This window comes from Pelophylax lessonae, assembly GCF_965119305.1.
Source record: "Pelophylax lessonae genome assembly, chromosome: 1".
Classification (NCBI taxonomy): Eukaryota; Metazoa; Chordata; class Amphibia; order Anura; family Ranidae; genus Pelophylax; species Pelophylax lessonae.
In genome coordinates, this window is record NC_138768.1 from 332,855,441 (window position 1) to 332,882,223 (window position 26,783).

At 41.8% G+C, this 26,783-nt stretch overlaps 2 protein-coding genes across 2 annotated transcripts in view; one reads left to right on the forward strand and one right to left on the reverse strand.

The window, feature by feature from the left end:
- Positions 1-4,179, reverse strand: part of NEDD8 (NEDD8 ubiquitin like modifier) — a 21,244-nt gene extending 17,065 nt beyond the window's left edge. Inside the window, exon 1 of the mRNA XM_082259384.1 lies at positions 4,058-4,179. Within this exon, the coding sequence (XP_082115510.1) occupies positions 4,058-4,075 (18 nt within the window). The 5' untranslated portion in view covers positions 4,076-4,179. The remainder of the gene's footprint in view (positions 1-4,057) is intronic.
- GMPR2 (guanosine monophosphate reductase 2) lies at positions 4,146-25,758 on the forward strand. The gene is made up of 10 exons (XM_082259363.1): positions 4,146-4,244; positions 5,939-6,031; positions 8,785-8,904; positions 10,848-10,931; positions 11,068-11,241; positions 11,329-11,410; positions 13,337-13,443; positions 14,065-14,107; positions 23,030-23,189; positions 25,461-25,758. Exons 2-10 carry the CDS (start codon positions 5,945-5,947, stop codon positions 25,645-25,647), a joined length of 1,044 nt encoding a protein of 347 aa, XP_082115489.1. The 5' UTR covers positions 4,146-4,244; positions 5,939-5,944; the 3' UTR covers positions 25,648-25,758.
- The last annotated feature ends 1,025 nt before the right edge of the window (positions 25,759-26,783 follow it).

Here is a 26,783-nt window from a genome sequence, read left to right on the forward strand (position 1 = left end):
GGTAGGTAAACTGTGCATCCCATCCCACTGACATCAATGGGGACGCAGTGGCTGCAGAGACACAGATGCTGCTCCCAATCTGACATCCATGTAGGTGCATATCTCCAAACACAGAATGTGCATTCAGGGATGTGTACCTGCACTAATGTCAAAATGAGATTATCAGTTGTATCTGTGCATCTGCTGCGTGCTAATTGACATCAATGAGACCGCCTCTGCAAGAACACCTGTGCAGGTAGATACTGCCCCCGCACAGGCGTATGCTGCAATATGTCCCCTGTAAACTAAGACATACGTCTTGACAAAGATGAATTGCAGTTGCACTCCATCGAAAAGTTGAAAATAAACAATTCTTGTTTGGACATATTCTCCTGACGTAAAACTGAACTAACTAAACCCATTAATTTACTGTAGAGATGCACCGGAATTTCAGTAGCTGACACATATTGACTGAAAATGGTGTTTTTGGCATTTTGCAGATCGAGAAAAAAGGTTCAGATAATGGCGCTGAAAACGCACACGATTTTGCCCCGCGTATGGTGTGATTTTCAAAGGTCATGGGACTCAAAAAAACGCATCAAAAATGTAACATGGGTGCATTATCAATACATTCCTGCTGCGTTTTCAATGCGTTTTTTTAACTGAAAAATGCTGCAAACAAGATTTTTAACACAATAGAAGTGCAATGGACCAGTGTGAAGACATACAAAGAATTTAAAGGGATCATTTTTCTTGAGCTTTTCTTGTGCGAAAGGTGCCGATAATGGCCGACAAATTCATAATAATTAAAAAGTCGAATATTATTAAATTATATTTAACAAAAAAAAAAATAAAAAAATCTATTTTATATATATATATATATATATATATATATATATATATATTATATATATATATATATATATATATATATATATATATTTTTTTTTTTTTTAAACTGTCATTTTCGGTTTTGGGCAAAAGCATCTTACATTTCCTATTTTGGTACCAAAACTTTCATTCGGTGCACCGCCAATTTAATGGTTTTCCAAAAAAGGCATGCTGTGAAGGATAACGAACTGTCAAGCTATCAAATGGCTGATGTCATAGCTGATCCCATGTGCAGCATTATGGCACCTGCAGATCATACAGAGGCCAAGATGGCAGCTTCCTTTACTGTAAAGGGTAGGAGGGTTTAGTTCAGCTTTAAAACTCGCCTCCACAACTATAGGTTTATCTGTCCTTTTCATTCTGCTGCAGAGTACCCAGGTAGATCTTCACAGAATAGTGTGTAGTGACTACCACCTAGAAATACCATATAAAAAAAATTATCAAATGCCCATGACAGATAAACATTCCACTTCCAGATCAAAGTTTTCCTAGCACATGCGTATTACAATACAGCAAGTATAATTTTTCATGAATGGAGGAAACTACATTCACAGTGAGAATTTGGTTTGTTCAGATAAAAAAAATGAGAAAAATGTTCCATCTTTTCTCCATTGATTTTTCTTGTCACTGTGATTGAAAACAATTGTTGAATTGCCCCCATTAACCATTAGAAATGCAAAGGAAAGTTTTGTCAAACATTTTCAAAAGTAATTTAAGATTTACGTTTCTCATCTGTTTTTGCATAGGTAGTGGACGGATGAAAAACTGATGAACATTTCGTCCATTTTGACGCGACTGAACTGATGAAATGAACGGTTGGTCCGTATGTGTGAAAGGGGACTTACTAGTATAAAAAAATAAAAAATCTATAAATATATTCCATAGTTTGTAGATGCAATTATGCTTGCGTAAGCCAAGAAATGCCTATTAGGATTTTTTTTTCCCCAAAAAATATGTAGCAGAATGCATATTGGCCTAAATTGAGGAAATTTGAGTTTTTACATTTTTTATTGGATGTGTTTTATAGCAGAAAGTAAAAAAAATTGTTTTTTTTTTTCTAACTTGTCTGTCTTTTTTTTGTTTATAGCGCAAAAAATAAAAACCACAGAGAGGTGATCACATACCACCAAAAGAAAGCTATCAGTGGAAAAAAATTACAAATTTTATTTGGGTACAGTGTTGTATGACTGCGTAATTGTCAGTTAAAGTACTGCAATGCCGTATCGCAAAAAATGGCCTGGCCATGCCTGTTGGTTAAATCATCCAAAGGTAAATCAGAGCTCCAAGCTCCTTCAGAAGAAATTAAAAGTCTGCAGCTGCTGACTTTAAATATTAGGACTTTTACCTGTCCAGGAATCCTGCCGATTATCGGAGACTGAAACACTTTTTTTGAAGTATCGGTATTGGCCACAAATTTGCCAATATTGCTTCAAGTGGTTGTACCGGAGTGATACCAGCAGCTACAGACATTACCCGGTAGTGTTTTTTAGAGCCGACGGTTGACTTTGTTGTAACAACAGCTGATGCGGCTAAGCAGCCACTTGGCTGTTATTACAAGCAGCCGAAGGGGACACCCCCCCCCCCCGTACCATCGGGAGGCCCGATCGTCCAGCCGGCACGTACGCAGGCTGGCCGAGGACCTGAACAAAGCCAGAATCAGTTTTGATCAGGCCTCCGATGTAGTAACCCAGAAGCAATGTCATGACATCCCTTTCGATTACTAAAACCCTTAAGGCGTCCGATTTTAAAAAACATGACAGCATTCAAAACAGCCAAACTTGGTGTTTTGGATGCTTTTAAATGCAGAGGAGGGGTATGGTGTCTTTTAGGTCCCAGATCCCTCCATAAAGAGTACCTGTCACTGCCTATTACTGTCACAAGGAATGTTTACATTCCTTGTGACAGCTAAAAAAGTGATGACATTTTTTTTTAAAATGACAGTGTAAAAATAAAAAATGTGCAGAATATCGGCTTTTGGCCTAAAGGGTGGCCGAAAAATCAGTATTGGCCCTGAAAAAAACTATATTGGTCAATCCCTACTTCACCCCAGACGATTTTTCCATTGGCTTGGGGTGCTGCTGCCGCCATTGCTTCTAAGGGAAGCCGGCAGTGAAGCCTTGTGGCTTCATAGCCGGTTGCCTACTGATCATGCGCGCTGCGCTTTCTGAATGGCCCGGGAGGAGGAGGATAGCCAAATTTCCGGGTGACCTCACTGCGGCAAGATTACCCTGAAGTAGGAGCAGGTACCTGTCAAAACCATGTACCCGCTCCCCCCAAAAGGTGGCAAATGTGGCACGGGGGGGCAGATAAGCAGAGCCACGCTTTAAGTGGTTAAAATATTACTAAAAGGTAAAGCATTTAGTTTTGGATAGAGTGGAGGGGGATTAGAACGTTTTCTATTGCTGTCTGTGCCCCATTAGGAAGATTCTCCCTCTCTATTTTTCATATTTATCGTTCTCAAAAGTGAAAGAAAAATCACAAATTTTGGGTTGTCACCAGAACAGTAGTAGAGAAGTCTTGTCACAAGCAGAGATTCCCTCACTTTGTAGGGATATCCTTACTTCCTGTTTTGGCTATGGGACAGGAAGTGAAGAAAAATACCCCTATTGCAGGGATCCTCAATCTACGGCCCTCCAGCTGTTGTGGAACTACACATCCCATGAGGCATTGTAAAACTATGACAATCACAGACATGACTAGGCATGATGGCAATTGTAGATCCTCAACAACTGGAAGGCCATAGTTTGATGATTCCTGCCCTATTGGGACACAGTTGGCAAAAAACTGACAGGGGTTATAAAGCTCCCTTATTCTTCTATAAAAAAAAGTTTTGCCTTTACACATGAAATCCAGACCATAAATGTCCTCTGAGTTTGCAGTCACCCACAGGCCTCCCTCCAAGGGGTGAGAACACTCACGGCCCCATTACCCCGTGGGATTAGTAGGAAGCTGGTGACACGGCCTCTTTCTACACTGCCTAAAGGCAGACAATAGACCAATGAACGTACACATCCCATCGGCTTCCTGGTACACAATGATCTCCGAGGAGATGAATGTATCAGAAAACAGCGAGCTCCCGCCTCAGCGTCTCCCATAATGCTTTGCCCTACAGCCTTACGTGGACGGTCCGAACATCTCCTTTACCCGAGCTCCGAATACCGCCCCCATCCCAGTACCGGGGACCTACCTTCACTTTGATCAGCATGTTGCCGGTATGTGTGTTCGCTCTCCCCGCCTCTCAGTCTCAGCACAGCGCAGACTGCCTCCACTCACTTCCGGCGCGGCGAGAAACGACACAGGAAGTGGACGCGGACAGATCACGTGACGTCAGTGCGTCTTTCCTGAGCCCCGTTGACAGCGGTCACCTATAACAGGTGTGTATGGGTGTAACATGGGTGGTGCTAGGCTAGTCCATGGCTGGGGCTATCAGTGTGTGCTATCAGGGGGGATTGGCTGGACATTGGTCCTCTCCTTTCATTAATCTTGTAGAGGTCATCCCTGGAGTCACGTGATCCTCTGCACCCTTCCTCTCTCTGCTGTCATTCATTCACCATGCTTATGTAGGGGCGCCTCCACATTACAGTCTCCTCCATACAGCTGAACTATACAATCATTGGCCATTACACTACAATAGATGATTGCACAATCAGATTGTAATGTGTGGAGCCACATTTATCTACTCCTGAAGTGGGCCTTTCTCTATGTTTAAAAGTTTGAAGTAGAACTAAAGACTAAACTTTTTTTTTTTCATTTTAGTTAGAGTAAGGGAGGGTTGTAACCCCTGTCAGTTTGTTTTTTGGCCAGCTGGGCCTCTTTGGGAAGATTTCCCTCCACTTCCTGTCTCATAGCAAAACAGGAAGTGAGAATAAATCCTTCCAAAGTGAAGAAAATTCACCAGAACTAGTGTCCCTATTGGGTGATTTCCCCTCAATTACTGTTCTGGGGCCAACCCAAAATGTGGGATTTCCTTTTCCTTAGCACAGTTTAGAGTTGCATGATTAATCGTTAAAAAAAAAAAAAATCTCGATTCAACCCCCCTCATGATCTTTATCCGGCATTTCCATGATTCTTTGTAAAAGATGAAGAGCTGTTCTCTGCTCAGTGCTGTAAAAAAAAGCCGGTGTAACGTTAAAAACCCTACCTCGTGAAAATTCCCTACCCTCGTCACCCTCGCCCCGGGAAGTAGCGTCGCGGTAGTGTGAACCGGCGCTAATGCTTTGTACTATTGCTGACAGCTGAAATGCAAACAAAATAGTTGCTGGTAGACTTTGGTAATTGGTATCAGCGAGTACTAAAAAACAGTATTGGTAAGAAAAATGGTATTGGTGCATCCTTGGTCATTACTTTTTCTCCATGTCTTATGTATATCAACCACCTCTTTAATCATGCCGGTCCCTTTTGCCCTATAGGAGTGGCCAAAGAAGATAGCTCAGCAAACTCTAAGGCTCCTTTCACACACTCCGTCCGTTGAACGGACTCCTCTTTTCTCAGCGGGGGATCGAGCCGCTGATCCCCCGCTGAGCAGCAGGAGGACAGCTGTGTCTCCGCGCTGTGTGCGGAGACACAGCTGACAGTTCCCCATGCATCTCTATGGGGGAAATCGAATGTCAACGGACCGTCAGTCCGTTCTCACCCGATCCCATCCGATCCGATCCGCTGGATGGATGGAAAATAGGGTTTCCATCCGTCCAGATTTGACGGATCGGATGGGGTCGGATGTCAGCGGACATGTCTCCGCTGACATCCGATGCCCCATAGGCATGCATGGGGGGACCGTTCAGATCCGTCAAAAAAACGGACAGGCGGATCTGAACGCCTGTGTGAAAGGGGCCTAAACCCTAGGTGGAGAAGTTACAACCCTTGTTCAGTTTGCCAGGACCCACAGTTTTCTACTGCATTAATTACCTTTTAATTAAATCTACTCCGTGTGATAATCAGAACATCAAAAGTGCTTTCATAGGGAACACTGACTCTCTTCACACATTTGTCATTAACCAGTATGTCTATATTTCTTCTTCTCTCTCCATTTCTTCTTCTCAGTTTAATAAGTCTTTCAATTCCCTTGTAGGACATCATGCCTCGAATCGACAATGACATCAAGCTGGATTTCAAAGATGTGCTACTAAGGCCAAAAAGAAGTACACTAAAATCCCGCAGTGAGGTAAATATTTTATTTAAATACAATATTCATACCAACATCGTGTCAGCTAAAGAAACACATATGGGCAGGGGTATTGCAGAGTGTAATGGCTTAATGGGGAGAAGAACTATTTAGGATAGACTAAAGGTTATTCTTTTGGGAGTAGAGGGAGATGGGGAAGGAGATAGTCTGTCCCAACTCTGCATCATGGTAGATATCTATAGCAGCAGTAAAGGTCTTACCTGATGCTGGGTTTAGATGCATTATATGTTTTTTTGATAAAAAAAAAAAAGAAACAAATGGATTTTCATTCACACATTTGAGTTGGACGGGGGAATCCTCCCTGCTGCGCTATTGTATTATACCAGTCGGACTCCTCCAATGCCACAATACACTGATCAACGCTGCAGCTTCAAAATTTCCAGCAGTCTCGTGCAAGAAGACACTTTCAACTAAATAGTGATGTCTCCAGTGTTACATGGGTAAACCAGGTGGCTCCAGTATTCAGGACTCTCTCTCACCAACGCAAGGAGGTCAGTTGGAGCTTGCCTCTCAGTAATTGGATGGGACTCGGTAAGAGGGCATGGCCAGCCTCAGAGGGGTGACGATGAATGTGCCAGTCAGCCTTGAACTGCAACACGTGTGAGGCTGGAGTGGACCCAACCAGAGCCCCACACATGTCCATCTGGGGGAGTAAGTAGCAGCACGAACTGGCAGCAGGAGCGGGACAATACCATTGGCAACCAACCCATTGGATGAGCATCCACACTTGGATTTACCTGCGCTCGGTTTATCCATTGTTTGGTAAGAAGCCATCTACACTATACCACTGGGTGGTGATTTAAAGATATCTGCTTTCCATTTAAAGATCAGAGTCTTCTCTGCGTTCCACCTTATCCCATCTGGTAAGGAGGAACACTAGCTGGTGGCGGGATTCTTTACCCATTTAACACTGGAGACATCACTATTTAGTTGAAAGTGTCTTTGCAGCACTTGGTGAAGATCACTATTGGACTTTGATTTTTACTCACCTATATTCACCTTTGTATTTTGGAATATTTTGATATTACTCACGGTTCACCAATTTTGGGACATTTGGTGCATTTTTGAACTTTGTGGTTTTATTTGTTATTGCACCAATTTGTATCATACTTCATTATATATACTGTATATGGTATATGTTCATCTTATTTACATTGTGCTATTGTCACTTCAGTTATTATTTAGCGCACCTTATTTTCATCACAATATCACATAACATTATTCAGGTAGCAGCTTTTATTTGTCAGCGCACCCCTTAATTCTCAATCATGCAAGAAGAGTCAATCACTAGATCTCGAACGGAAACAGCCATGGATGGATAAAAATGTAACCAGTCCCTGCTAAACTGGCAACATTTTGATCCATCTGTTGCCAGCTTAAAGTGTTTGTGAAGTCCTTTTTTTTTTATTTATACCTACACGTAAGCCTCTAGTAAGGGTTACCTCTAGGTACAGTAAATATCTCCTAAACTGTGATATTTTTTACATTCAAAAACAGCTTTATTTAGGTAAATAACATTTTGTTACAAACAGTAAAATAGACCATTAAATGGTGTACAATAACTCTGTACCAGTGCATCTATCATAGAATAAAACATATACACTATATTACCAAAAGTACTGGGATGCTTGCCTTTACACATGAACTTTAACGGTATCCCAGTCTTACTCCGTAGGGTTCAATATTGAGTTGGTCCACCCTTTGCAGCTATAACAGCTTCAACTCTTCTGGGAAGCCTGTCTACAAGGTTTAGGAGTGTCTATGGGAATGTTAAACTATTCTTCCAGAAGCGCATTTGTGAGGTCAGGCACTGATGTTGACTAGAAGGCCTGGCTCGCAGACTGTGCTCTAATTCATCCCAAAGGTGTTCTCTCAGGTTGAGGTCAGGTTGAGGCAGGCCAGTCAAGTTTCTCCACCCCAAACTCTCTCATCCATGTCTTTTGCTATGTGCACTGGTCCAAATCATTTAGTGGAGGTGGAATTATGGTGTGGGATTGTTTTTCAGGGATTGGGCTTGGCCTCTTAGTTCCAGTGAAGGGATCTCTTAAGGCGTCAGCATACCAAGACATTTTGGACAATATCACACTCCCAACATCAGGTCCGCCTGAAAAACTGACAGGCGGATCTGATCAGATTGTTTGTGTGAAAGGGGCCTAAGGCCCCTTTCACACATGCGGACCATTCAGATCCGCCTGTCAGTTTTTTAGGTGGATCTGAACGGATGCCCCATGCATCTCTATGGGGCAGAGGATGTCAGCGGAGACATCTCCACTGATACCCGCTGCTATCTGATTCCGATCCTGTCCGTGAAATCCAGACGGATGGAAACCCTATTTTCCATCTGTCCAGCAGATGGGATCGGATGAGAGCGGACAGGCAGTCCGTTCTCATCCGATTCCCCCATAGAGAGCAGCGGGGATCTGGAGCTCAGCAGGGGATCGGCGGATCGATCCCCCACTGAGAAAAACGGAGTCCGCCGATGGAGCGGACACTGTGAAAGGGGCCTAATGCTACATGATACTTTGCTAATCCCTAGAGTCATAAGGATAATGTTATTTCTGGTGCTGAATTGCACATATAGATATTGCTGCACATGCCGTAGGTTTAATTCTAGTTTGCTTTGTGTTTTTCTAATCACAAAATTGTTTAGCATAAACTGTTAGACCCTGAAAAAATATAATAGTGGAATATCTTTTTCTCCCTGCTGCATACTATTACTTTTTGTCTTGCAGGTGGAGCTCACCCGTGCATTTACATTCAGAAACTCAGGCCAAAGCTACGAAGGGATTCCTATAATTGCTGCCAACATGGACACTGTGGGGACTTTTGAGATGGCAAGAGCCTTGTGCAAAGTGAGGGAAAGGCTTGAATGTTTAATTTGCGTACTGTCATGGTTTTATTAGTCTTCAAGGAATTAAAACAACAACTAGTAATTTTTAAGAAAATAAATTCATTATATTAATGCAAAAAATAAAAAACAAATCTGTCACCATTCATGCTTAATCTACTGAAGGCACTTGCAAGGGCCTAGTGTTTTCCTAATATCAGCCATAAAGTGAGTTTATGGTCTCCCAACAAATGAAAATTATGCATCTTGAGTGTTGGTTCTTAAAGCCCAGTTGAAGCCTCCCTGTTTATTACTATAACGCAGTAAAGCTGCATATACAGTAATAAATATCCTCTTTTTGTGTAATTTTTATATATTATTTTCAGCAGCAGGTTCAGCTTCTTTAGAAAGAATGAATGATAGTGTCTTTGGAATTCTTAAACCAACACAAATATTCTTTAAAGCTTTACTAACATTGCCCCTGCATACTCTCCCCCACCCTCTTTTTTTCTCCTCTCTCCCTGCGCCCTTTTTCCAAACTGGACCATCCACTGCGTCCTTCCCACCCCTTATCTTGCCACCTTCTGTGCCTCCTTTTCCTTACCTTTCTCCCCTGCCCCTACCTTTACCTAAACCTGCCACTCCCACACTCCTTGGGCCCGAAGAGTGCACTGTGTATTAGGTACCAAATTGTAAAGCTTACATTCTGCAAGGGCCCAATATCCATCCATTTAACCACTTTCCTTGTGTTTATAAATGGTGGCTGGTAAAATGGGATTTTAATCACACTCCCGGCTGCTGCCTGGTCTACTTTTCAAAAGTTCCACCAGGCGGATGTTACAGGCTCATCTAATGCCAGCTTTCTCATTGACTCATTGAGTTGCAGGCAGTCTCTGATTTTCTGCTTTCTTGGGCTTGATATCGGTAGTTGCTGGATTGCCCACCCCTCAGTTGGACTGATTATGGATGTGCTGAAGTTTTAAGACTCTCTGTGTTCCATAATGGACAAGAATGAAAATAGGAGTCCACTGAGGGACACAGGAAGTCCTAAACCTTTGGCTTATACTGCTACCCACAGGATGGTTGGACTCTGACAAACAAAACAAACAGCATCCCTTGGTTTTGTTGCAAATGAGTACATTAAGCATGATCATAAGCACAGAGGGGTGGGATCTGTGTCCCTCAATAGGCTCCAAAAAACAGGATTTTTTAAAAATTCAATTTTATTACTGTATATGTGCCTGACTGCATTACAGTAATAAACAAGGAGGCTTCGGTGGGGCTTTAACTTGTGACAAATGCTCAAATGTTTCTATATTTATGAATATAACCTACCTAAACTATCCAATTAATTTGTATCCAATCAAGTTGGCCCTTGTACTACATAGTTGTGGTGGATCAGTAGGGATTATACAATCAGATTGTGACGCGTGTGGTGAGCTTTAGAATGATAGAAGAAAAAGTGGTCTTACAGAATGATTCCAGAAAAAAAAAACATGTATTTTATGTAGCTGGAGCATCATTTTATTTTAATCTAGCACTGTCACATTTGTGGTAAGCAGATACATTCTGACAGGAAGCATGACTCATTGAAAACTACAAGCCCACAGCCTCAAAGGCTGCTGGACTTTTAGATTTCCATGCAAAAAGCCCTGTCAATCAGTGACGTGGCCAGGTGGGCTGATTCCCGCTCGGCCACGTTTTTTTTTTTAAATCGTGACGGCTAGCAGGGAGGAAGAAGAAACCCGCTAGCTATTAGAATGTGGAAGCGGAGGGGGGGGGGGGGGTGCCGGGGCCAGTCCGTTCATACCATGTTACATGTTACACCCTGAATATGGATGTAACATGTCATGAAAGGTGATCTTCTTATCCTTTAACCCCTGTGACAGTTATGATGCTGTGCTGTCACTTAACTGAATATAATCAGCACTGTGAGTTCACTTTAATCTTTTGCTTATTTCCCTTCAGTTTACTCTGTTCACAGCTGTACATAAGCATTATTCAGTTGAGGAGTGGAAACAGTTTGCCTGTGACTACCCAGAATGTCTAGACGTGAGTGACAAATTCTTCTAGTTTTCTTCAAATACTTGGTTCTGCGGTCTATTACTGGCCTTCTATCCAATCAGCAGCACCTTTTTCTCTTATGTACAGATTTGGTTGTGAACAAATTGTTCTGCTTGTTCTGCAGAATGTAGCTGTGAGCTCTGGCACTGGGCAGTCTGATTTTCAGCACCTGGAGAACGTTTTGTCAGCTGTCCCTCAAATTCGTTATATATGCCTGGATGTGGCTAATGGCTATTCTGAGCTGTTTGTCCAACACGTGAAGGATGTAAGAGCCAGGTTCCCTAAGCATACAATCATGGTGAGAAAAACATGACTATGTCTCTATGGTCAAGTTTTGAATACTTACTATTTTTGCCCAGACTTGCAATGTGCTTTTTGTCTGCAGGCTGGAAACGTGGTTACTGGAGAGATGGTGGAAGAATTAATTCTTTCAGGCGCAGATATTATTAAAGTTGGAATAGGGCCAGGTATGAACTACTTTAACTGAAACTGTTAACTGTTCCCTTTAACAGTCATCTCTTTGCAGGATTTTAGGACTGAACTGCACAATCGGGTTGTGGTTGCATATATTAATTGCATTCACTGAGTTCATTTCTTTAAAAAATTGATAAGTTTAACTGTATATTTCTGAGATTAGCATAATAAATGACTGTAGTTTATACACACCTAATGGCGTTAATGCAATTATCCTTACCCTTTGATTTCATTAGGTAATGTGGTTCACATGGTTACACTTTTTTGTAGTCATAGAGCAGTATAATATACTCTCCTATTGGTCGCTGTGCTCAAATCCACACAATTAGAAATCATCTATTGGACTAAGTAAAGCCCCGTACACACGTACTGATCGTCAGCCGAACAATCGGCCGTCTTTTGTCCAGGGCTGTCGTGTCTGTTGAAAACTGCAAAAGACTGCACACTGATTTTGTCGGCCAACAACAGCCGACTGCAGAAGTGATGTCATGTGATGGTTAACTTTCCGTGTGTTTTTCTTTTCTGAGCATGCCCAGTCTTGCAAATCTGCTGTTTGTCGGCCGAATTCTGTACTGACTGGCGAACAATCGGCCGTTCTGGTGTTGGCCAACAAAAATTTAATGCCTGCACACCCGATTCTGTTCGACCGAAAAGTCGGAGTCGGTTGTCGGAAGCATCATACTAACAAGCCAACAATCGGCCTATCGTTCGGCGGCCGAATATTTACGGCCAACAATCGCTACGTGTGTACGGGCCTTAATTATTCATGCTGTATTCTACAAAAGGTTACATACAGTAAAACTATATAATTCAATTTCAATGTTTTTTAAATGATAGCTTTATTAATTTTTAAAGAAAAGCAAACAAAAGATGACATGATTTAAGTGGGGTACACACTATAAGAAAATCGTCCGAACGATCGTCCGATTTTTCTCTTTTTTTCACAGCAAATCGGAATCGATGAAAGAATTTTCTTACGAAAGTTCTGGTACGACAAAGGCTTTTTTTTGTTGTTTATTGTTTCTGATCATGCGCAGTCTTTCTTTTCTGATTTTTCTTGTACAAAAATCGCACGAAAAGGGTACACATCAAACGAAAATCGTTCCTTTTTTCCCGTACGAGAAAAATTTTGGAATTTGTCCATCTAGAATTTTCGTAAGAAAAGTCTGAATCGTCTGTAGAAAGTTCTGCACACACTATACGAAAATCGTACGAAAATTCTTTGGACGAAAATGTTCGCCCGATTTTCTTATAGTGTGTACGAGCCTTTAGGGTACATACTGACAGGTCAGCCATATATATCAATATAAAACACAGGCCTTCATAGGTACTGAGAAATTTTTGTACATTCCTGAAAGCCCATCAGATTTACAAATGCCAAAACAAGCAGCTGGTGAAGGTACAACCCATGATACATACAAATACAATTTCAAGTAGAAGAACACATATGTGACGACTCTCAGTTAGTGCCAACAAGGCAATATAATGGAAGGTTTCAGTAGAAAAATCTAAGTGACAACATTAGACCTCTATAGCCCCTGAAACAAAAGATGTCCAACAGGACCAAATGTTACCAAATTTCTTTGGACACCCTCGAGCTGTATAGGTCAGTTTATCAGTTTATACATAGGTAAAGCCCTAATGACTAAGGTAATCCACATTTGCAAACTAGGAGGGTCTGACTTTTTCCACTGCAGGGTAAAGCTCTTTTCACATAAAAGAAGAGTAATCGCAGCAACACCTTACAATTCAATGTTGCACATGCCTCAAAGAATATTAATAATTGTTTTAAACACTGAGATAGCTCATATTTGATCTTGTTGTTATGTATACATCACTTGGATGTCCTAGTTATGATTTCCTATCACATGTGATTCTCTTGCCATTCTTTCCTTTAATTTTACTTTTTTGCCATTCAGGCTCTGTCTGCACCACCAGAAAAAAGACAGGCGTTGGGTACCCACAGCTGAGTGCGGTCATAGAATGTGCAGATGCAGCACATGGACTCAATGGTCATATTATATCAGTACGTATAAAGAAATGTATTAAACATACTTCCATCACTGTCTTTCATTTTAACAAAACCATGCAGTCAGAGGTGACTGTTAAATGCATATGAAGACTTAAAGTGCATATCTGGGAGAATTATTAAAAAAGCATATTCACTACATCTCTGCTGACAACACAATATTTGTGATGTACTGAAAACCCGGAAAGTGCTGTCAGACCTGCCCAGTTCTTCCATGCTAAACTACAGAACACCTCCCCTTTCCCCTTTCCTCCATAACATATGGGGGATGTGTTCTGTAATCAAAGCAAACTGGGCAGGGCTGTAACACTGTTCCTGGTTTTGGTGCAGGAGAAGGACTGAATTGTAAGTGCAAAAAAAAAAAAACAGTTTGGTAAACACTGGATTTTTTGCAGATCAACAAGTATAAAATGGGACTTTACTTATGACACCTACAGGAAAACTGTCAATGATGTATAATACCTATGTATACAATGTTACTATAATTTATTAGTTCATAAAGATAAAAGTACATAAAAATAAAGTCCCTTGTTAAGGGGCACTCTTGGTTCTTCTCATACAGTTTAATATTTTATGTAGGTAGCAGGTAAATAATTGTACACATACTGTGTTTTTCAGGATGGTGGTTGCACTTGTCCAGGAGATGTTTCAAAAGCCTTTGGTGAGTTTTGTATTAAAGTGGACACATTGGGGTTGATTTACTAAAACTGGAGAGTGCAAAATCTGGTGCAGCTCTCCATAGAAATCAATCAGCTTCCAGGTTTTTAGTCAAAGTCTAATTAAACAAGTTAGAAGCTGATTGGTTTCTCTGCACAGCTGCACCACATTTTGTACTCTCCAGTTTTAGTAAATCAACTCCAGTGTGCCAAGCTGATTTTTTTTTTTCTAATAATACATCAATGTCAATTAATACCGAAAGCAGTATTCATTGCTTTCATACACACATATGGTGGGGAATCTCAGCTGTAAAATTCCCCTTCTGTTTCTGTAATATGCTGTGGCACAGAATGTTTCAGATCAGGCCACTGACAGGCATAGTCTTGAAAGGACAGTAAACACAGGTTTTGCCATTAAATTAGCTTATTGTGACATTTTTGCACAATATTTTCAGTAATACCAACATCATGTGAGCAAAAGAGTTCAGTAGAATAAATAGCAGAGTAGCAACATATCTTCAGTTGTACATTTCCAGACACTGATTGATATATAGCAGATTGATCTATTTGATGTGATTATAATAAATTGCAGGACCCATTGGTTCAAGAGAAAGAAATCTAGCTGGGTGCTTCCTTATGTTTTCTATGTTTTTAATAGATTTATGGGAATACTTCTGTTGGTTGGTGAAAAATAATTTACAGTGGCATTAGCAGTTGTGACTGTTGGTATATTTTATGTTATAATCAACAACTTCAGTCAATAAGCTCAATTCAGAAAGCTTTATCACAAGGTTTAAGTATCTTTTTTTTGCCATGTGACAAAATTTTAAATGTCATTGGACTCACTTTTTTAAATGAAAATATTATTATCCTTGTGTGTTAGCTTTGTGAATTGAGCCTAATATGACAGTTGGTGGGAGATTTTAAACAGTGACTGATACTGTTATGTGATTTACATACAATGGTACAGCCACTGGTGAGAGCAGACCCGTCACAAACCTAGTGCCACCAAACAGTACAGAGCTTTAGGAAGACCAGTAACAGAACAGCTGCACATAAGGCCAGGGCAGGAAGAAAGGGGGTGGGGGGGGGGGGGGTGGACAAAGTGGAGCACTCACACACAATTCCACGCTACAAAGCTCACACTCCAGCACTACACACAATACTGTACTACAGACTTTTACATACAAACCACCCCTCTCTCCTCTTCCAACATAGTATTTACTGAAACTTCAGAAACATACAATGAAGCACAATGAATCCATCTTAGAACAGAAGATATTATCATGTCTCATTCCACCTTAAATTCCAAAAACAAGGTGAATTTTCCTCATTCTAAGATAGACATTAAAAAAACAGGACAAGAAAAAAATGGCTTATATGGAGTTGGGCTTAATGACCAACAAAACACTCAACAGGCTATATCAAGGTGGGATAAAAAGCCTGTCCTTGAACTGGTGCAAACCACAGCAGAGCCTTTTTAATGGCTTGTGCTGAAAAGCATTCTTGTCAAATGCTGCCGTTTTCATTCAAAAGCAGTTGCATGCATCCAAATGGAAAATGTACCATTTGACACAAAAAAAAAAAGAAAGAAAAAAGGCTGCGTTTAACCTAACTTGCACCTATATAAGACTTGCTGTTTTCAAAGAAATTAAGCATAAGACAGTGCAAATCATTATATTCATATCCTCAGAACTGTCATGTACTGCTCCTTTGGAGTCAATGCAAATTTGCTGACCTGTGTATGGTGTGCTTTTCAAATGCATGAACACAATGTCTTGTACATGCCCTATAACAGTCTCATGCTACCATAAATGCTTAAAGAGGAAGTAAACCCTCCTCAGGAAGTTGTACCTATAGGTAAGCCTATGATAAGGCTTACCTATAGGTACTGTAAATATCTCCTAAACTTACACCGTTTAGGAGATATTTATCTTTAATGCAGCCAGTGACGTCACTGGCGCATGCGCTCTGAAGGAACGGCTGATCGTGCCGTTCCTTCAGAGCCCCGTGCCGTGACCGTCGGCTCCCGTGCGCGTGCGCGGGAGTGACGTCACCGCGGCTCCGGCCAATCAGATGACCGGATGCCGCGATCCCGGAAGACGGGCGACATGTCATGTCGCCCGTCATACAGGTAAGAGAGCGGCACGGCGGGGGCTCGTTCTAAGGTAAGTATTTCATAATGAGCTAGTATGCGAAGCATACTAGCTCATTATGTTTTTCTCTAGCAGGTTGTAAAAAAAAAAAATTTTTTTTAAATGAGTTTACAACCTCTTTAAAATAAGGGGATTATCTTTTTGTCTATTTGCCCAACAATAGATCGAGAGTTTCTGGTTTACAAAATAGCTGTTTCAGGCTTGTTGGCTATCATCAGTGCAATGCATGAGTCAATGGCTTCTATGGAGTAAGACTTGGGGATCAACTAAAAAATATAACCCAAAAGGTTATGGAAAGGTGGACCAAAAGATACCTAAAAAAAGGGCTCTGCTTAACTAGTGCAAAGCACAAAAAAGCATTCCTAGAACAGAAGGTATCTGCACATCTTATTCTATTGCAATCCCAAAACTATTGACATTTACAGTAAACCCCCCTCCATTGCGGGGGTTACGTTCCGGACCCAGCCGCGAAAAGTGAAATTCCGCAAAATAGAAAAACCCTATTAAAATGCATTGTAGGCATGTTTTTTTTACTGTCACTGTACGTGTAAAAGCATTTTAAGGTCTTTAAACACACTTTTAAAACAATAGAAACTCATTTAAACACATAAAAGATACTTAGAGACAGAGCAAGAGCTATGAAAAACACAAAAATCTTTCATTTTTAATGATTTATATAGTAAAATAACATTACAAAAAAAAACGCGAATTACCGGGACCGCAAAAACTGAACCGCGATGTAGCGGGGGATTACTGTATTCTCATTTTTTCATTCCTTTATGCTGATTTAGCCAATTCTTCATCTTGGTGTGCTTATTTATAGCACTGATTCCAAAATGCACACAACTGTTTCAGGCTTGTTGGACATCATCATGCAATGCTTGGATACAATAGCTTCTATGGAGTAGTACTTGGAAACCACTGACAAACTATAGTCCAACAGGTTATAGTGAAGTTGGCTAAACAGAAGCAAAAACACCCTGCTGAACTGGTGCAAACTACAGCAGAGGATTCTCAAGAATATAAGAATACAGTACATGCTAATCATTTCTTTATGCCCCAGAACTGCTCATCAACAGCAAACATACAGACTAAAATTACAGTGTAATTTATTCCAAACTGCATACAGCAGCTTGGGATTTGTTTATTATCATCAGTAGAGATTGACCGATTATCAGCAACACCGATATATCGGGGGCTGATATTCACTTTCCCCGATATATTGGAATCGGCCCCTGAGGTTACCGATATTGCCGATATTTAGGGAAAGTGCATGTCCTGGGGTGATGCCTGCAGCTAGAGGCATCACCCCGGTACCGGTGTCCATAGCCGACGGTCAGCTGACTTGTAATGACAACCGATGCGGCTGAGTCCCCCCGCCGCCTTCCACGGCTCACCCGGGTCTCCCGTCCCACCGGGAGACCTGGACATCCTACCTCCACCGCCTCCCCCGAAGAGAAGATGTGTCCCTGTGAAAGCCGGTATCCCTGCCGCAAGTGCGCATGCGCCGGTCTCCATGTAAAAAACCCGGAAGTGATGTCATGACATCACTTCCGGGTACTCGGCGCAGAATTAAAAAAATGGACAGCATTCAAAATAGCCAAACCTGGCGTTTCGAATGCTTTTCAGTGCCGAGGAGGGATTTGGGGTCTTTTAGACCCCCAGATCCTTCCACTAGGAGTACCTTTAGAAAAAAAATATTTTTTTACATGCCCGAAAATATCGGCCGATACCGATATCCGATGACCAAAATATCTGTATCGGCATTAAAAAAATTATATCAGTCGATCACTAATCATCAGTACAGTGCATGAAAGAAATAGGCTCTTTAGATTTGGGGGTTGTCCAATGAGAATGTATAACTTAACAGTTATGATGAGGTGGGTTAAAAGGATTCAAAAAGCCCCACGCTGAATCAGTGTAGAGCACAGCAGAACGTTCTTAGAACAGAAAGTGGGAACATGTATTAAACAAAATTAGAAACACAATTGTAAAGAAATCAAGCTTCCTCTAATGCAGGGATCCTCAAACTACGGCCCTAGAGGCTGTTGCGGAACTACACATCCCATAAGGCATTGTAAAACTCTGACATTCACAGACATGACTAGGCGTGATGGGAATTGTAGTTTCTGAACAACTGGAGGGCCACAGTTTGAAGACCCATGCTCTAATGCCTCATACACACTAAAGGAAAATTGGGCAAACATTTTCATCTAAGGAACGATCATACGATTTTCTGATAGTGTGTACACAATTTTCGACAGCCAATTCCGACCTTCCAAATAAACATTTCCAAAGGGACAAACTCCAAAATTTTTCTCGTACGGGAACAGAACGAACGCTTTTCATTTAATATGTACCAATTTCGTATGAGAAATATCAGATATGAAGGCCTGCGCATGATCAGAAACAACAAATAACTTTGTTGTTTCTTTCCCTACCTCTAAAGCCCCTGGAGCAGATGGACTCCCCATTGAGGTATATTTACAATATGCTGACTCTATTCTACCCCATTTGCTTGACACCTAAAATGAGGCGTTCCGGCCGTGACGGTTGCCAGACTCTATGGCTCAGGCCACAATTAGTCTGTTGCTGAAGCTGGGTAAATCACCAACTGGCCCCAACTCATATAGACCCATTTCATTATTACAGACAGAAATAAAAATTCTAGAAAAGATACTGGCTAGCCTTGAATTAGGTTACTAGTATCATCCATCCAGATCAGGCAGGCTTTATGCCTCACAAATCTACTGCCATCAATTTGCGATGACTCTTTCTAAATATGCACACCGCCTCTGACAGTATAGACTCTAGACTAGAGCATTGCTGTTTCTGTATGCCAAGAAGGCATTTGACAGTGTTGAGTGGTAGTGTCTTTGGGAGGTCTTGGCCTGCTTTGGATTTGAGAATACATTTGTCACTTGGGTGAAGCTTTTGTATTATGCACCTCATGCAGTTATTCGATCAGGAGGTTTGCTGTTCTCCCCATTTTCTCTGGGTCGGGAACTAAACAAGGGTGTCCTCTCTCGCCTTTACTTTTTGCCCTTGCAATAGAGCCGCTGGCCATGCATGTTCGGACCTCTACGTCTATTCAGGGCTTGCAGTATGGTGATGTGTGTGAAAAACTTCTACTATATGCAGATGAAATGCTGCTTCTGTTGGGGGATACTGCTTGTATACCTTGTATAGTGATCTATTTGGAGGTCATGGAATTTTTCGAGCTAAATGTTAACCCTTTACTTAATCACTTCCGTGATAAAATCGAGCTAAGGCAGAAAGTATGGCTTTCCCTATTTGGTCAAGCCAATTTGATAAAATTATACTTGCCCGACCTATTCAGCCAACGCACTGAAACAGTCAGTTTCGCGGAGTGAGATTACAGTGTCGGACCCGGACTGTTTCAGTGCGGTGGCTGGTTTAGGATCACGGCTCCTTGTTGGACGTGGTAGAGAGAGGCATCACGCCATTTATAGGATCCTGTGTGAGCTTCCATTCCATATTGAATGCTTGTTTTTGCCTTCCCTCCGGTAAGCGTTTAGTGTGCCCTCAGCATGCAGCACTGATTGTGAAGAAAGTCACGATATTTGGTGAAGGATTCCTTTCTTGCACTTGGCACCCATTTATTTGGACTTTTCTAATTTTTACTTTATGGACATTACACTGTTTGATTGTTTCACTGCCATGATTTATTTTATTGGATATTATGGTTGAGTTCTTAGGTTTATTACCTAGTCACCATGTTACCTGAAGTTCATTTTTACCCCCATATTCTATGTTTACTTGCATGGCTGTTTATTACCTAACTTGTATATTGGTCAAGTTGTGATAACAGAGCTGAGGGTCTATATTTATATCTGCAGATGTTCTGTAATTTGAATTACTGCTGATTTCTTTGCCCGCTTGTTTATTCAAGTGTTAAATATTTTTCTGTATACTGTGACACAGATATTCTGGATCTCTTTTCTGTGCTGGTTAATAAAATGTATTTGTGATTGAAAAAACAACAAACAAAATGCTGGTAGTAGTATATTATGAAAAGTGTAATTGATAGTTTAGGATGCAGGGTAAGATGAGGCAAAAGTATTGGAAGGCATCTCTCAGAAATTTGGATTCATGGAGTAGAAGGCAAGTACATTTGTACTTCTATTCCTCTCCATTTCCTAGTTCCATCAGGCTGCTGCTTGAAACTGCTAGGACATTTGTGGGACTCTTGATCTGCTCCTGCATCTTAGCTTTACAAAGTGGCACTACGGCTGCACCAAAGTCAAAAATAATTATCTTCAGTTCATAGATAAGGAATTTGGAGTTAGTTAAGGCTGGCCATCAATTAAGCAATTTTCTTTTCTTTAACCACGGATTGAAGGACAGAAAAATCACTTGATTTCCCCATCAACGTATTCACTGTTGATGGAGTTGAATCCCTTCCACTACTCTATTGTATTCTGACAAACCTCTGTTTGAGGTTTCCCTACCGTCAAAATACAAAGAGAAAAACCCAACAGGCTGGTCGATTAATAGCTTGACTTCAGTTAAACCAGCCTGCACATAGATTGATTGAAATTCATCTGGTTCCTGCTGAACCGGCCAAATTTTTATCTGTCTTTGGCCGGTTTAGGACAAGCGCTAAAGCTGGTCAGAGACCCAATACAATTTGGCTGGTTCAGTAGGGACAGATCGATTTTCAAGAAGTTGACTGCTTGAATAAAGGAGAAGTATAGCCAAAGCTAGTTTGGCTGTACATCTCCTATGGATCACAGGAGTGCACTCCTGTGACCCGTTTTCAGCAGAGAGCGGGCTGAAGTCCGCTCCCTGCTGACGTCACAGAAGTCAGTCCAGGCACCGCGTCATCACGACAATGGAAGTTGGGATCCGCTGGGTGCCTGGAATGACACCCGGCTCAACCTCTCAGTGAGCCACTGGTAGCCTGAGCCGGCCGCTCCCCACCCCTCAACAGCACAGCGCTCCAGTGAGCAAGGAGGAGGCAAAGTGGAGAGCTGCTGACTGAGAGTTTGTTTGGGGAGCTGTGGGAACTGAGTGATGGGCGGTGTTCGATTGCTCGGTTCTCAGTGTAGAGGCGCCGGGGGACAGATGCATCATCAGACTGATGCTGCATCCACCTAGGTAAGTATAGATTGGGAAAAACCCCAAAAGCCATACTTGTCTTTTAACTTCTTTCAAATACGTTGGAAAACATTTAATGATTGGGCCGCTGATCAATGTATTCTGACAGTAGTGGGTGCCACTGTCAGAATTCAATGTTCTGGGAAGGGGGATTCCTTCATCCACGTCATTTGTGCAAATGGAGGTATCTGTTTTTTTTTTTTTGTTCCTCCCACTGCCTGAACAAAAAAAAAAAAAAATTAGCCATTTATAGCCTGCTTTAGGTGGTGTACAGAGACAGGCAGAGTGCCTGCCTCTGTATGCTGAGTAGCAAGGTGGTATGTTTCCCCGCTGATACCCTCTCCCCTGGTGCTGCTGGGACTCCCAAGAGTCTTTTCACCCACTCTGTGTATAGATAGGGTTTTTAGAAGATTAGAGACTTGCCCACGTCAGTATGAACTGAGCTCTCAATAAAAGCAGCTTCTACAGAAGGGAACCTTCTTTTACAGGAAGGAAAAATGATGATAAAACACGCTCTTGTATGGAAGTGGGAGATTTGGGGTTCAGTATGGGTATTATTATTATTCAAAGCGGGGCATGTTAGTGAACACAATATACAGGGATATAAGAATAATTATTGACATAAACACATGCTTGAACTGGTGTCTTTATTCAACTTTACCAACTATGTAACTATATAACGAGACAAGATGGCGGCTGTGTGCAGAGAGTTGTAAGCATTCCTGAGTGCATCTTGTTCACCTTGGTGACTGAGTGAGTGAACGTTACAGATTTGGCCTGTTGCTTCATCTTTTCTAGAAGACATCAGAACTACTACACCATGTGAGTTCTTTTATATCTCTGAGTTGTGGTTGTTGGCTCAGCTCATTTGCTTCCCAGCTGTGAGTGTAACAAGGATTTGGAGAGGAGGTGCTTGTGAACTGTAGTTTTAACACCGAGGACACGGTGGATATCTGGTCCAGCCATTGATTGACTATACTGGCCTTCTACATATTTGTATTGACTTCTCTATAATTTGAGGGTCAATACAATCTGGTAAGCAGGACCCCCTCCTCCTTCACAGTGATGATGTGTGTCTCTAGGATTCACGGCATTCGGTGGGGGGACTTTTCTTGATACATCCATTGTGATTTATGGACATTCTTTCATAGGACTGATCATTGTTATTATTGGCACTGCACCCTGCTGCTATTATTTAGTTGTGGGTGTACAATCTTACCTATTGGTGCTGGCTGCCTTCATTTATTTACATTACCAATCGCAGATATTATTTGTGTATTTTTTTAACTATATAACGCCAGCAGTTTGTGCAGTGCTTTACAAAATGGAGGGAGACAAGTGTAATCAGAGGTCCCTGCTTGTTTGAGCTTACAATCTAAAAAGAAAGTATTGCCTGTCCATAATTTTTGTTTGAGTAAAGTACTGTTGTGCTTCAGATTATGTGATCATTGAAATCTGTACCAAACGTTTGGCAATATTTTCAAAGCTACAAAAAGGCAAATACTGTAATGATGCTTTAAAAGATACAGAACTGTTGTACTTTACTTTGACATTAGATAAAATATATTTTGATATCCTTTTAAAGGAAGATGATTTACTGTATCTCATGAAATGAATGTGTTGATTTAATGTGTTTTTTTTTTCTTCCAGGAGCGGGGGCTGATTTTGTCATGTTAGGGGGCATGCTGTCTGGACATACAGAGTGTGGAGGAGAAATCATCGAGAAGAATGGAAAGAAATATAAGCTTTTCTATGGCATGAGTTCAGAAACCGCAATGAAGAGACATGCAGGTGGAGTGGCAGAATACAGGTAACTATGAACTTCTTTCCTGTTAGCTCATCATTAAGAAGGCACTTGATTAAAGTGACTCTTTTGCCAGAAGGATTAAAGAAGAAAAAAGCACCCTGTGAAAAAGATCATTAAAACGTATCTGTCTGATATGCAATCTGTTAAATCTGTTATCTGTTAAGCGGAGTCCCACCCAGTGAACGTTTTTTTTAATAAAAATACCCCCGGGACAGTCAGGGCTAGTGCATTCCACAATGGATAGCCTCTGATCTGTCCTGGGTTGCACTTACATTTTAGAAGAAATACTTACCTTGAAAATGTATTCTCCAGCGCTGCCATCTCGGGTGTGGGCAGCTTGAAGCCAGCGCGATCCTCTTCTGTGTCCTCTTCAGTCTTCTTCAGTCCCACGATGCACTGCGCCGGCCCCGCCGTCACTTCCGGTGTCGCAGCGTCATCCCTGCACAGCTTCTGGGCATGCCCAGAAGCTGTTTTGCAAGGTATGACGGTGCCTGCACCGGAACTGACGTCGGGGCCGGTGTAGGCGCATTGATTCCTGGGAGCGATGACATTCAGCTCCCAGGAATCATTGCATGCCAGGAAGTGACGAATCGCTGTGGCCGCCGAGGGGAGGAAGAGGAAGTAAGGTAAGTATATTTTCTTCTAAACGAGGTAAGTAAAAAAAAAAAAATTGCGATTATCCATTTGTTTTTCAGGTGACCCGGAGCGAGAAGATGGAGGTAAGTATAATTTTAGGGTGGAACTCCACTTTAAAGTCTCATTCTTTTTTTGGTTAAAAATAACAAACATGTTATACTTACCTGCTCTGTGTAGTGGTTTTGCACAGAGCGGCCCAGATCCTCCTCCTCTCAGGTCCCCCTGCCGGTGCTCTTGGCCCCTCTTTGCTGCCGAGTGCCCCCACAGGAAGCAGCTTGCTATGGGGGTACCCGAGCCTCTGCTCTGTGTGTCTATTCAGACACGCAGCTATGACTCAGCCCCCCCTCTCTTTGCTCATTGGTTCACTGACTTTGATTGACAGCAGCAAGAGCTCAGCCATAGCCATTGAGGAAGGAGAGTCTCCTGGACAGCCGAGGCTCTTTTGCAGCAACGCTTGATTGAGATGGGGCTCAGGTAAGTATTAGCAAGGCTCAGGGGGGCTGCTGCACACAGTAGTTTTTTATCCTAATGCATAGAATGCATTAAGATAAAAAAAAAACTCCTGCCTTTAGAACCACTTTAAAGAACTACTGCCACTAGAGAATCTTCAGCATCTAAAACACTTCAGAAGTGCCAGATGCCTGGTCTCCCACTGTGCTCCATGGTTCCATCCACTACCCCCTACATCACTAGGACACAGTGGTGACAAAGGGCCAGTGGATGGAACCACAGCATGCTGCAAGGGACTGGTACTGTAAGAAGCTGATGTCTCTGGTGACTGTAACGGTTCATCAGACCAAAGATAGGTTTCGCTGCCAGCTGCAGAGGTAAATGTTAAAGTGTATATAAAACCTAACAATGAACTTCTCTTCTTTGCTCCCTTTTGGTCTGTTAAATATAGTATTGGAAGTGTTTTTCTATATCTGTTCAATAACTTCAAGGAAATACATGTTGATACAGCCAAAAATCCAGTGAGCAACTTCCTGTTCTCTCTACCTATTTTGACCATAATCAGTTAGTATTGTTTCTTATCCTAGGGTGACAACATTGCTCTTTTATAATATACAGTTTAATAGGTGTGCACTGTCACCCTAGGACAGGAAGTGAATTTCTTGCACAATCACCAGGTGAAAATAAGGCCCCTTTCACACTGTCCGTTCTGCCGACGGACTCTGTTTTTCTCAGCGAGGATTGATCTGCTGATCCCCGCTGAGCAGGCGGATGGCAGCTCCGTCTCAGCTCTGTGTGCGCAGACAGAGGTGTCAGATCCCCGCTGTCCTCTAACGGGGAATCGGATGTCCGGATTTGACGGACAGAATCGGATCGGATTTCAGTGGACATGTCTCCGTTGACATCCGCTGCCTCATAGAGATGCATGGGGCATCCGTTCAGATCCGCCTGAAAAACTGACAGGCGGATCTGAATGGACCGTATGTGTGAAAGAGGACTAAAGGGGAAAACCTTATGCAGCCACCACATCTAGGGACTGGTAAAGCCGCAACATAATACATTATTTTTCTTGGGTCTGGATAAACTTTATTGTTCTATGTTAGCGGGGTGCTTTTTCCATGAAAATTTATTTCAACAGAGTCACTTTAACGCTGATGAACCTAATTTGTTACTTCTTTTATAATTCAGAGCTTCTGAGGGGAAAACTGTCGAAGTTCCTTATCGGGGAGATGTAGAAGAAACAATTAAAGATATACTTGGAGGAATTCGGTCCACCTGCACATACGTAGGAGCAGGCAAGCTGAAGGAGCTAAGCCGCAGAACGACCTTTATTCGAGTGACCCAACAACTTAATCCTATATTCAGCAACCCTTGATGATAATCAGCACCATCTTAAAGTTTTTGTTTAAAAAACATTTTTTCTCCTCCACAGCTTTAATTAAATTTTTTAACTGTAATGAAGTATGCCTCACTATGTATAGGCTGCTGGATTCGGTAGAAATCTTCACCGCAGGGCTGTCCTGTTCTCTTCATGCTTCTGAACGTTCTGCACTTTGGGGTTAGCAGCTTTGGGTCTCCAGTCTCAGCTGCACTAAAGATGATCGGACAGGGACATGCCCCCTACTGCTATTCATTCATTGAGGAAAGTTATTTCACAGAATACACTATCAGAGAATGAGATAGAAAATCCCTTGGTTATCCAGACTGACTATCTATAGATTGTGTTAAAGGCAAGTGTAATCAGTGAAAGAACTTTTCTCAATGGAGGAGAGGGCAGGAGGAGGTGTATTCCCATTGGAATAATCTTAAGTGGAGTTCCGGCCTATTTTGCAACTTTAGTGATTCCTGGAGTGCTCGCTATGCTGATCAACAATTGGGCATTTTACATTTTTTTGGGGGGTCCCTTACCTTATTTTCAGGGCATTTTTGATTGTACTTCCTCCTTCTCCCCCCTCTGTGGCCAAGGCCACCGACATCACTTCCGCCTTTGCATTGCTGGAAATCAGGAAGAACTCCCAGAACACTCGCTGGAATCAGGAAGAAGGACACATCAGATTACACTGCGGCTTCAGATGCCCACATCTAAAATGGCTGCGCCCAGACAGCATTTTTTAAAAGTAAGATTTTGACTAAAATACAATACTGTCAGACACCTTGTAAGTATGAGAATAGTGGTTCTGTAAAGGGCAATGGATTAGTATTATAGGAGTATTTTTAGTTAAAAAAAGGTTTTGAGGCCAGAACTCTGCTTTAGTGCAGGAATTGGCAGCACTCCAGGTTGAGTCAAAATCCAGATTTATTGACTGGACATCCAAATATGACAATCGTGACAAGGTAGACGCGTTTCACACACTGACTGTGTGCTTAATCATTATCGTAATGATTAAGCACAAAGTCAGTGTGTGAAACGCGTCTACCTGGTCACGATTGTCATATTTGGATGTCCAGTCAATAAATCTGGATTTTGACTCAACCTGGAGTGCTGCCAATTCCTTTTCCTTTATCAAGTTT